The sequence below is a fragment of the Equus quagga genome, chromosome 5 (assembly GCF_021613505.1).
Source record: "Equus quagga isolate Etosha38 chromosome 5, UCLA_HA_Equagga_1.0, whole genome shotgun sequence".
Taxonomy (NCBI): Eukaryota; Metazoa; Chordata; class Mammalia; order Perissodactyla; family Equidae; genus Equus; species Equus quagga.
Window position 1 is genome coordinate 34,776,087 of NC_060271.1, and position 12,276 is coordinate 34,788,362.

Here is a 12,276-nt window from a genome sequence, read left to right on the forward strand (position 1 = left end):
GAAAAATCATTTTTTTTTTTTTTAAAGATTTTATTTTTTCCTTTTTCTCCCCAAAGCCCCCCGGTACATAGTTGTGCATTCTTCATTGTGGGTTCTTCCAGTTGTGGCATGTGGGACGCTGCCTCAGCGTGGTCTGATGAGCAGTGCCATGTCCGCGCCCAGGATTCGAACTAACGAAACACTGGGCCGCCTGCAGCGGAGCGCGCGAACTTAACCACTCGGCCACGGGGCCAGCCCTGGAAAAATCATTTTACAAAACAAAACTCTTGGGATGTATTTTTGATCTTATGTTATTTGGTTTAAGCTGAATTAGTATATCTAAGCTTCATTTTGTAGTAAAAGCGTTAACTCACATTGGCTATTACTGAATGCTATTGTAAATTTGGGTGTTCACCTTCTTCTAATTTTGATAATTTCAGTTGTGCTCTTTCCTTCCTCAGTTTTCTATAAATCTTGCTTTCTGCTACTCTGTAAAACTGACATTCTCTTCTAGTCCCTGCGCAATTGCCAAAATTATTTCTTTCTCTTAAAGCAAGAAGGCTGCAAAGCACATTTTCTTCTTTGTTTTAAATTCATACCATACAGAATGCACTATTATGGGAAAAATAATCAATACTTGTGGATTACAAATGACCGTATCATATTACTAAATTGAATTAGGCTTCTAATCTATTTCCTTACATTCTTGGTATTAAAAAACCAAATTTCCGTTCATTGTGAATTACCAAAAAGGAGCTGCTGTCCATTTCTGGTTTCAGTGTTGCATTAGGAGTTTCCACAAAATATGCACTATTGGTTCTTGTAACTTTGTGATTGACCTTTGTTGGCCTCTGGGAGCTAATAGCTATGGTTTATTCATCTAATTGTTTCTAAACACACCGTCTCCAGTAGGATTTATTTCAAGCAACTATGTATCAGATGGAATATTTTTGAAACAAAAATGCCATTATCTCTTGCTTTTGAGGTTCCTGCAGTGACACTGACCTCTTCTTGTTTTAGATTGAGGTCTAATTTACAACCACTAAGGTGTACACATCATAAGTATATAACTCAATGAATATTGTGTGTATATCCATGTAACCATGGCTTGTGTCAGGATATAGAACTTTGCCAGTTCCCAGCAGATCCCCTCAGGCTTCCTCCTAGTCCGTACTCCCACACTGACCTTTAAACCACACCATGCAGCTGTGGCTGCTTAATTTTTTTCTTTCATTGCATTTCCTATATCATATCTCTCTTTTATCTGTTTTAAAATTTAGTTCCTTGCCCAGACATTTGGGATTACAAAGGAACTAGTATTTTGAGTCCTTCAGTTAATAACTCATAAAAATTACTATTCTTAGTTTCTATCTTATTTTTTTGACCAGAGGTATTAGAAGCTGCTGTTTCATCTGGAAGTCTTTTTTCAGCCCGCTTCTTTGTTGTCTACATTTAGAATGTAGATGCCATTCCAAATTTTTGTAGCAACACAAGAACAAACCTCCAATGCTGAAATTAATGTGGTATCTATAAAGAAAGATTTTTACCTAGAGTGCTTTCCTGAAATCCGAGCCATAAATGTTAACAAGTAAATAATTTGAGTTCAGGTACAGATGCAAAGCTCCTTGTGATAGTCTGCATTTGCCTTTTTACTGTCTTACAGCTGCCGCAGATGGGGGGGAGGGGAGCAGGAACACCGGACCTTTCATTATTTCCTGAAACCTCTCCAAGAGAACCTTTGCAGGTTAATTTTGTCCTTTTGGTAAAATAAAATAAATCTCCGAAGAGCCGCTATAACATTTTTGGTCTCCAGCCTTCTGCTTAGGGCTCTGGTTCAGTATCTTAAAATAGTGCAGTATTCAGTTATGGAAAGGTTTTTCTCCATGTCTTTCATTTTTCATATTTTTATGTTTAAGAAACCTACTGTTATTATCCCCTGATATAAATAAGACACTAAGGGAAAATCCCTACTGTTATCATTGAAGCTACTTCTCCTCCAAGACTGGCCTTGACTGAATTTTATTTCTAATGTAAAATAGGTCTTTTCTTACTAAAAGTGCAGACTGATCACCAGGTACCAATTTATCTACACTGGTAACAAAAGGAGCTCTTCCAAAACCTGGGGGAGAATTTCAGGGCTTCAGGATTTTCAAGCCGTCTTCACGGTTCTCACGAAGATTTCTTCAGGCGGACTGTGGGCCAGAGCCGAGAGCCTGACGTCGTCCCCCAGGACCGCACCCGCCCAAGAATGTCCTCAACGCACGCACACCTTTCCTTGAGTCAAACTCTCCAGTCAAACTGCTTTTCCCTCGGAGATCTGGAACGCAGATAGTTTTATCGGCAAAAATCTAGACGTTGTCCCCTGTTCGTCAAAGCTTACATTCTTTGCCAGTAGAAAAATGGGGAAAACAGAACCTTACGTGGCAAAATGCAGAGAGCTATGCAAACACGGGCCGGTAAAATCACTAATGGGGGGTAACCAAAACATAAGTGGGATTGAACTCGGAAAAGTAAGGAATAGGGATTACAGCATAGCGAGAGGTGGTGTGAGGAGAACGAACTTTGTAAACTCTGAAGCGCTGTAGTATTACTATCACGAGGAGCACTGGGGAAGGGAAGAAGCGGGTGCCAGTGATTAGGCTTCGGTCTCCTCGTCCTCGGCTGTCTCGGGCCGGGGCCAGTATATTCGCCGATGCGTAGTCCACTCCGTTGCCCTGGTCTTGCCAACTGAAACCAAGTCCCAAACTCACCTTTCCCGGGTGCCCCTAACCCACATTGCTCCTACCTCCAGGCACGACTCGCAGCGCGCACGCGCCGAGGCTAATGCTCCCCCGCCCTCATCTGAAGCTCCACGTCCTGCGCAGGCGCAGCGCCCCCGACCCGCCCCCACGCCGCGCCACACTCCCCCGGAGCGAGCGGCGGGAGGCCGTCCCCGCGCGTCGCGTGTTTTGGCCAGCGACTGCGTCGCGCCGTCTGACGAGCCGAATGCGTCACTTCCGCCCCCTCCCGGGAGGCGGCGCTAGGCCGGTGGCAAGCCCCCGGAGGGAGCCGCAGTAGTACGACGGAAGATGGCGACGAGCGGCGGCGAAGAGGCGGCGGCAGGGGCGCCGGCGCCTGGGGCCCCGGCGACGGGGTCGGAGACGACCCCGGGCTGGGAGGTGGCGGTGCGGCCCCTGCTGTCCGCGTCCTATTCCGCCTTCGAGATGAAGGAGTTGCCGCAGCTGGTGGCCTCAGTCATCGAGAGGTACCGGGCGGCGGCCCCGGCGGGGCGGGCGCGGGGAGGGGGAGGGGAGGTCGTCGGATCGTCTGGACCCGCTTCCCGGGCTGCCTCCTGCCGCTCGGGGACCCCCTCTTCAGCCACGGCTTCGGGGCTCCCCGGCCCCGAGAGACGACGGCTGGTCCGGGGTTCCTTCTGCCAGCCCGTGTAAATCGTCTGTGCCTCAATTTCCCTCGCGAGCAAAACTTTTGAGGAAGCCCTCTCGGGAGGGCGTGGCCGGACCTGTTTGGGAGTGACTTTGAGATGCATCTCGCTCTTAGGGGAGCGTTCCCGGGGCTGCCCCTGTGTTAAGGTCAAAGCGCTGATGAGTTTGCATTTCTCGCTCGCACTCATCCCCCTAGCCTGGGCCGGAGCGGAGCCCGGGGTTTAGATTGGAGACCTACCGCATAACTTAATAACGGTCTCGGTGGTGCTGTAATCACTGCGGGCACGTGCTTTTTCTGTGCCACTGAAGCCACTAGTGACCCCGGATGACTTTCTTTTCCGGTTGCACTTACTGTATATTGCTGCTGTCTGATTTACAGTATTTCGGTGTGTTAGTCTGAGAGGTCATTTTCCCAAAGAAATAGGTTTTTTTTTTTTTCTTTCGATAAAATGTCTTCAGACTCTTTTACGAACGGAACTGTTTATTGGTTTGCTGTTACGTGGTTTTGTCTTTTTGTACAGAGATTCTTAGATTGTGAGAGTTGTGTTCATACAGGGCCGTGGTATCAGAGTGCCTCCCTTTTCCTGACTGACCTGGCCTAGAGCAGTGTTTCGTTCGTTTAATTGTAGACATGCTTTTAAAGCCACTCACATTCATTTCCAAACCTTACTTCAGCGACTCTGTACAATTGATAACTGGGTCATTTTAGCTTCATGCCAAGAAGGGTATATCTACATGTTATCCAGAGAGGCGGAAATTGCAATTTATTACTCAAGGGAGGCCCAGGATTTGACAAATTGTTCGTTATAGTGCTTTTTTTTAGGTTTGTGATGCTTTGGATGCAGTTTCTTTTATAAAAAACAAATTATAATAAGATAATGGTTGGGTTCGGTAACTTCACAGTCAACTTTACAGATGGATTTTCTTATCTAATTTTAAGCCAAGAATGTTCTGAAGATGTAAACAAGTATGGAAGATACTATCAAATTGTGTAGCCTCTTTTTAACTGTTTTAAACATTTGGATTAGTGGTATTTTCCCTGAATTATACTCTTATGTTACTTATAATTGACAATATTCCACTCTTTTTAGAACATTTGCTTTTATGTTTTTATGGACATGAGCTGAGTAGGTTATAAAGTCATTTATTGACACCCTCCCATACATCTGGTGTTCCTGGCTCCTGGCTTTTAAACCATAATAGTTCAGCAACTCCCTCCAGCCTCTGGAAGGAGCCTGTGTTTGTAGTCACTAGTAAGATCTCTCTTCATGGTTTAAAAAAGAAGTCCAAACCAATGGCTGTTTACTAGCGCAGACTTTTATTGGAAGGCAAGATCTTTGAAGTCTCTGTTCTGGTTTTTGTGGCTCAGTTAACTTTGAAAGCCTGTTATGTGTCCTTTTCAGGCTCTGTGAGAGGAATATGAGCTTAAGAAAAATTTCCAGAAGAAATATCTGGCTTACAAGTTCTTTATGGTTAAAACAACTGAACATATCAAGTTCAGTTTGATGTAGACCAGAGGTTGGCACACTTTTTCTGTAAAGAGCAGATAGTAAATATTTGCGGGCCATACAGTCTCTGTAGAGTAGGCAGCTCGGCCATTGTATGGAGAAAGCAGCCATATGCACTAGATAAATGAGTGGGTGTGACTATGTTCCAAAAATTTTATTTATGGACACTGACATGTGAATTTCATGTGATAGTTACATGTTACAAAATACTCTTCTTTTGATTTTGTTTCAGCCATTAAAAAATGTAAAACCATTCTTAAATGTGGGCTGTACCGAAAACAGGAGCCCCAGCGGATTTGGCCAGCAGGCCGTAGTTTGCTAACCTCTGGTTTAGAGCACAGAAATTACTACCCTCCTATCAGTATTCTATTTCTCAAAAGTTTTATTTGCTTTTCAAAAAAACAAAATAAGGGTGTCAGAATTGTGGCAAATTTGTTGTGGCCCTGGAGTATAGGACTAGCTCAGAGCTAGCACTATCCAGATGGATTTAGTTTTGTAGCTAATCCAAGGTTCAAGTGCCTAGGCTGTTACTTTACATCTGTGACTGCCGCTGCCTTCTTCTGTGGTTCTGTTGTTATGCCTGCTGTGTTTTTCTTCCTTGCCTCCAAGGACCTTCTATTTTTCTGTTGCAGTCTACTACTTTTTGAAGACCTGGCTCCATGATGCCAGCTCTTACTTCTTACCTCGCAGCCTGCTCATCCACTGAGTTCCTCCCTTCTTGACTGTGGGGGATGATGACACGTGTCCTAAGAGACTGCCCAGTACTGCTTTCTGTCTCTCTATTCTTCCATGCTTTTATGGTTGAAATTGACTTTTGGGGTTTGAAGAAAAAGTAGATAAAAAAATTCCTAGGTTCAGACCCTATTTGTTACGTAAGACTTGTAAGCAAACGGAGAAACAAAGGAGGAATAGATTAGCACGGATAAATTGGGAAGGTACTCTTAAAAGTGTTACTAGATTTTTAAAAGTTACCTGAGTTTAATTAAAGGGCACTTCATTTTCATTTCTATTCCCTTTTCCTAGCATGTCTTTTGGAAGTAAAGATTGAAAATCTTTCAAACACCATTGCTTTTCCAGACCAGAAATAGGGTTAGAACTAGCTTAATGGAGTGCATGCTATGTGTGGGATTAATTAGTATAATTGCTGAATGTAGTCTTATGTTTTAATGTCCTATCAAATATAGAATTCCTTTCTTAACTGTGCAAGAGATGTTGGTGAGCATGGTTGTCTTTGAACAGTTTGACTGACTTTTTGTAGATTACAAAGAAAAAAATATGCCCCTTTTCCCTGAGCCAGGCCTTGCTTGCCTGTCCTGGCTTCCTGAGTGATAAGCGTCTTTGAGTCTCTGCCTCCCAGCTATTTGATAAAATTTAGGCCAGAGAGACCTGCTTGGGAAGGCAGAAGCTGTTACAATATCCCCAATAGATAATGCATGGTCATTTCCTAAAAATTTTGAAAGGGAGAAAGGAATGCACTAATGCTAGGATCTTGAGTTTATATGCAGTAGGACATAGGTTTGTGATTGACCTACAGAAAATAAAAGAAAGCCTGCCACCAAGTGATAGAGTATAATTGTAAGATTAGACCTCTTGACGAGTTAATGTTTCCATGTCTTCACCACAGGGTTGTCAAGAGTATGAGGGACTCTCTGAAAGCTTTCAGTTCTTTGGTTAATGTGTATTAAGTACTCTGTGACACACAGCACATGTTCAGTAAGCATACATTTTTTTAAATGAATATAACCATTAATGTATTCATTATGCTTACTTGTTTGATGATTGTAAGTATCATGAAACGAGTAAGCGTAGTGGAGTCTGTACTTGGCCTTTTATGATTCTGCTGGGTTGAGAGGAGTTTGTGGAGCTTCCACAGTTTACAAAAAAGATAAGAATAGTATGTTATCTAAGAGGGACAAGGGGGGTGAATCCTTAGTCTTTTAGTTTGCCCTCTCAGATTTCCACCTCTTCCTAAAAAAACCTAAATATTTCCAGGCCCTAGGCCATTCTTTTTTTACTTACATATCAAGTTGGATTTCTCTGACCTGGCTGCTTAGCTGCTGTTTCTCTTTGTACTCTGCACCGCCTTTATTTTGTGTGGAATGCAAACTCTTCAGATCCCCTGTCTGCCAGCGGTGTTTCGGGAAGAAGCAGATGTTTGAGGCAGATAGCTTGACCGCCTGTAGGAGAGAGATACTTACCTTTGCGTCGCCTTATTTTTCTTCCTCTGGGTTATGTTTGCCTCCAGTTTTTTCATTCTTCTCCTTCCTGTTTAACTGCTTGCCCTTTGTTCCATTTTTCCCCTTTCTTTTCATTCTCAGGTGTCTTGGTGTCTCTCAGATTCTTAGGGAATGAGGGTGGAGTAAGGAAGTATGGCAGCCTATCTTTATTAGCTGACTCATACACACTTGTTTCATTAAAATCAAGAGACAGACGTTGTTCTTTGGGCCACATGTCCACATGTCTACTCCCTCTTTCAAGTCTTTTTAAAACCATTTCCTCAGGTATATTCTTAGTTATCTTAGGCGAATTGTAAATGGAGCTCAAGACTGCTCCATTTTTTTTTCCTTCTCCTCCCGAAAACCCCCCAGTACGTGGTTGTGTATTTTAGTTGTGGGTCCTTCTAGTCGTGGCACATGGGATGCCACCTCAGCATGGCTTGATGAGCGGTGCCAGGTCCGTGCCCAGGATCCGAACCTGCGAAACCCTGGGCCGCTGAAGTAGAGCGTGCGAACTCAACCACTCGGTGACGGGGCCTGCCCCAAGTCTGCTCCATTTTTTCCATGCCAACATTATCTGTCCCCAGAGTGCATTCTTTTTTCTTTATTGGAATAAGGCAGTTGTGTATTTCTAGGCCAGGAAGTAGGGTTTATTAAATCACAATGGGGCAACATTGAATGAGGCAATTAAATGAGTTTATTCCTATATTTTGGGTATATTTCATTATCCAAATGGGAATGAAAGCAACAGAATAAGTTTGTCCTTTGGGTGAGTAGTTTTTCTCTTAGTTCTGGTAAACCTGGTCAGCTGAAAAATGGGAAGGTAAGCAACTCTGAACTTTTGAAATAAAGCAGAGAAGGTAAATAACTCAGATACATCAAATTACAGCATGGGAAAATCTTAGAACAATGAATAAGAAAGTACAAGGGTGGAAGTGAAGGAATAATTAAGTGTATGAGGTAGAAGCAGGGGAGTTTAGATCTATGACCCTTACCAATGTGACGGCCACCAGAAACTTTGAGTGCTACTTGATACTGAAAGGTTTTTGTTTCCTCCTTTTTTCCCTCTGTCAAGTAAGGAGAAATGATCCCTGGTGGGCAGGAAGATCCTTGCACATCATAGGTTCTCCGTAAATATTTTTTCTTGGTGAAGGAGTTATTCCAAGATAGGGAACTGATCTTTGATAAATACCCATTTATCCTTGATAAATCCCCAAATAGCAAAATGTTTGCAATGCCAGACTCTTGAGTGCTGTTTGAGGTGGTTTGTCACTTACCTTGGCACCTTCCAAATGTTGAACTTGTCGTTTTGGCTCCTGTGTTGATTTGGCAAGTGGATAGAGTCCTCATTCTGTTTACATTTCCCTTCCTAGGCTGGTACTTCTGGCTGGAGAATTAACTCTCTGAGGAAACTATTTAGGTGCATCGCTCTGCCTTTTCCATTTAATAAGATACATTTTAGTGTTTTCTTTGCTGTCTTGTTTCATGAATTGTGGATTAGCATCTGATTTGATAGAGAGAATGATGTGAGTGTATCCAGCCTTTAGACCTAGTTGGGCTTCAGATTTTCACAAGAAGAGAGGATTTCTTCAGCTCACATAAGGGATGTGGTTAAAAATCACTGGACTTGTTGTGATCTGGCTGTATCGTATGGGGAGAGGGGCTCTGGTACCTAATGAATTTTGAATTTTGGATTTTAGCATCTATCAGATGATTTCTTCCCTTGAGTTGTTGATTCTTTTTTTTTCTTTAAACTTTTTATTAAGATTATGATAGTTTACAACCTTGTGAAATTTTGGTTGTACATTATTGTTAGTCATGTTGCAGGTGCACCACTTCACTCCTTGTGCCCTCCCCCACCCCCTTTTCCCCTGGTAACCACCAGTCAGTTCTCTTTCTCTATATGTTTAACTTCCACCTATGAGTGGAGTCATACAGAGTCCATCTTTCTCTGTCTGGCTTATTTCACTTAACATAATACCCTCAAGGTCCATCCATGTTGTTGTGAATGGGACGATTTTGTCCTTTTTTATGGCTGAGTAGTGTTCCATTATATATATACCACATCTTCTTCATCCAGTCATCAGGTGGTGGGCACTTAGGTTGCTTCCACGTCTTGGCTATTGGAGTTGTTGATTCTTTTAAGTTACTGCATTATGGGCTGGCCTTGTTTGGTCTTCAGAATGAGTTACTATAATCTATACTCCCACTAATAGTATTTTGAGTGCTCTGGTCTACCCCTTTTTGGCCAGCACATGGCATTTTTAGCTTTTGGCCTTTGCCAATCAGTAACATAGGACAAAATGGTATCTTGTTGTATTTTAACTTGTATCTCTTTAATTCTAAGTGATTTTGAAAATGTTTCCTGTTTGTTAGCTTTTGCCACTTACTAAGCTTGATGCCTTGAACAAGGTACTTAACTTTAATTCTCTAAGTTTCACTTTCTCAATCTTGAATATCGGGTTGATAACAGCCTGCGAAGTAGGGTTGCTATAAGGATTAAGTAAGGTAATGCCAATAAGGGGTAGGATATCTGGCATATAGTAAGCACTAAGTAAATAAATGTCAACTGAATTATTTTCTTTGCAGCGAATCAGAAATCCTGCACCACGAGAAGCAGTATGAGCCATTCTACTCATCTTTTGTTGCACTTTCCACACACTATATTACAACAGTTTGCAGCCTCAGTAAGTATTCCACTTTTGTCACTCCCTGCTGAGGGCTTGTGAATAGGGGGTTGTATATCCTCTTGTTAGAGTGTTTGAACACAATGTTAATGAAGTCTGTATTTTACCACTCCTAACCTGTTCACCCAGGTGTGGAGGCAACTGTCAGTCTAATAAGGCTCTGGAAGTTCCTTTACCTAGGCCAACCAAGAGGGATTTGAAAGCTATTTGGTTTGGACACCTGCTTCATAACCCATTAAGTTATACTTTCCTTACCTTCTTAATCAAAAGCATTTTATTGATTTCACACATATAGTTACTAGTGTGTTAATTTCAGGGGGGCTGGTGGGGAGGATGGGTGGATACTGACCTGGGGTTAGCAACCACTAACCAAGGCTGTGTTCCTTATTTGGTTTTGATGAGAAAGTAAATTCTCCTTTTGTGTTCTCTGGTATATGAAGGGATTTCAACTTAAGTTCCCCATCTTTTAAACTTTTCTACCCAAAAAGCGATCAAGCTCTTATTTTCCACTATTTCTGAATTTTTGCATTTTTAGTTTTTTTGTACTAACTCAGTTCTGAAGAATTCTGATTGTTTGTTTACTTAACTAGTTTCCTAAGCAAGTAAAATGAACGGAAGCTATTGGGTTGCTGAATAATCTTTCAGTGTCCAGTGCTGTTTATTAGAGGCACTGGCTACTTGTAGAGGAGTCACTTTCAGCTTGAAGAAGCTTTGTAGGAAACCCCTTTGCAAAAAGGCGTTTAGAACCCATGGGAAAGGATAGACAGTCTCTGCCAGTGGTTAAGAGCATGAACTCTGGAGCCAGACTTCCTGGGCCTTTAAGTGATTGGGGGTTATCCATGCCGGGATGCTGTTGTCTGCCCCTTGGGTTGTTGGCTCTGAATAATTATCATCATAGAATGATACTGGGAATGTTAGACATGTGAAACTCAGTTCTTGTTTTGTTTGATTTATTGACTGATTTATTGACTATGAAGTGAGATATAGCAGTCTGGGGTTAAGTAAAGCTTATTACTTTCTCAGTTCCTCGGAACCAACTTCAGTCGGTGGCAGCAGCCTGTAAAGTCCTGATTGAGTTTTCTCTCCTACGTCTGGAGAATCCAGATGAGGCTTGCGCTGTTTCCCAGGTGAGAGTGATGGCCCCATTCTGGCCCTTATTTTGAGGTAGGATTGTGACTGAGTAGTGGAATGATGGAGAAGGGATGGCATAGAGCAGAGTATGGTAAACTTTTTCTGTAATAGGCCAAATAGGAAATAATTTGCTGACCAACCAGTCCCTGTTGCAGCTAGTTGCTGCCTTTTAAACTCTGCCTTTGTAATGTGAAAGCAGCCACAGACAATACGTAAATGAATGAGGGTAGCTGTGGCCAGTAAACGTTATCTATGAAAATAGGCAGTGGGCTGAATTGGGGCTGTGGTTTGCTAACCTCTGGGATAGAGAGCTGCAGAGACTTTTTCAAGGATTGCAAAGTTACCTGCCTTCAGGGGCCAGGCAAGTAACACCAAATGAGTAATGCATGCTAGTGAGAAGGGTGCAGGACCCAGCTAAAGGGGCCGATCACTGTTTGGCTTCAGCTGTTTGTTGCTATGCAGGAGTACAGGCTCAAAGTTGCTGTGTCTTGTGAATTATTGAGAGAGAGAAGAAATCTGGATTAGTATGTTAAGCCTTCCCTGTTTTGAAAAGTTAGCCATAACTTCAAATTAAAAACAACAGCAACACCGTGAGGACAATAAGACAAATCTGCAAGCCCGATATGGTCTGAGGATAGTCAACTCTGATCTCTGCTTTAGTGTTTTTCCTAATTTGCAGTTCTTGATATAAGCCTAAATTTGGCCCTGTGCCACTTAGAAGTCCCAGAAGAGTAAAATCTTCTAAAAGACATATTGCATTTGTTTTCTTTCAGAAACACCTGATTCTCCTCATCAAGGGCCTGTGCACTGGGTGTAGCCGACTAGACAGAACTGAAATTATCACGTTTACAGCAATGATGAAATCGGCCAAGCTGCCGCAGACAGTGAAGACGCTCTCAGATGGTGGGTATTCCTTTGCCAGACGGTTACTTGGCCGCTTCCCTGTCCAGCTTTTAGCTGTTTTGCCTTCTCATGGCACTGTCCTCATCCCTTTGTTTGCTTTTGTATTTTGTAGTGGAAGATCAGAAAGAGTTGGCCTCACCAATAAGCCCAGAGTTGAGGCAGAAGGAGGTACAGATGAATTTTTTGAACCAGCTGACGTCAGTTTTCAACCCTCGAACTGTAGCATCACCACCCGCTGGTCCACAGACTCTGGTGAGTTACTTTAGCCAAATGTCCTTATCCCATGGAGTTTTTTAAGATGAGAGAGAATGCTAGAAAAAAAAATTAACAAACATAGTTTATATTTGTGATATAAAATGATGTACATGCCTATTGTAGGAAAAAATGGAAGAGTACAAACCAAAAAAAAAGCAAATCTCACCCCAGCTCC

At 42.5% G+C, this 12,276-nt stretch overlaps 1 protein-coding gene across 5 annotated transcripts in view; it reads left to right on the forward strand.

The window, feature by feature from the left end:
* Positions 1-3,009: 3,009 nt before the first annotated feature.
* The window catches only part of UBR4 (ubiquitin protein ligase E3 component n-recognin 4), a 127,210-nt gene continuing 117,943 nt past the window's right edge, over positions 3,010-12,276 (forward strand). For all 5 annotated transcript variants that reach the window (XM_046661117.1, XM_046661119.1, XM_046661121.1 and 2 more), the window contains exons 1-5: positions 3,010-3,223; positions 9,715-9,812; positions 10,836-10,939; positions 11,717-11,846; positions 11,959-12,098. In XM_046661117.1, coding sequence (XP_046517073.1) covers positions 3,048-3,223; positions 9,715-9,812; positions 10,836-10,939; positions 11,717-11,846; positions 11,959-12,098 — 648 coding nt within the window. In that variant the 5' untranslated portion in view covers positions 3,010-3,047. The remainder of the gene's footprint in view (positions 3,224-9,714; positions 9,813-10,835; positions 10,940-11,716; positions 11,847-11,958; positions 12,099-12,276) is intronic.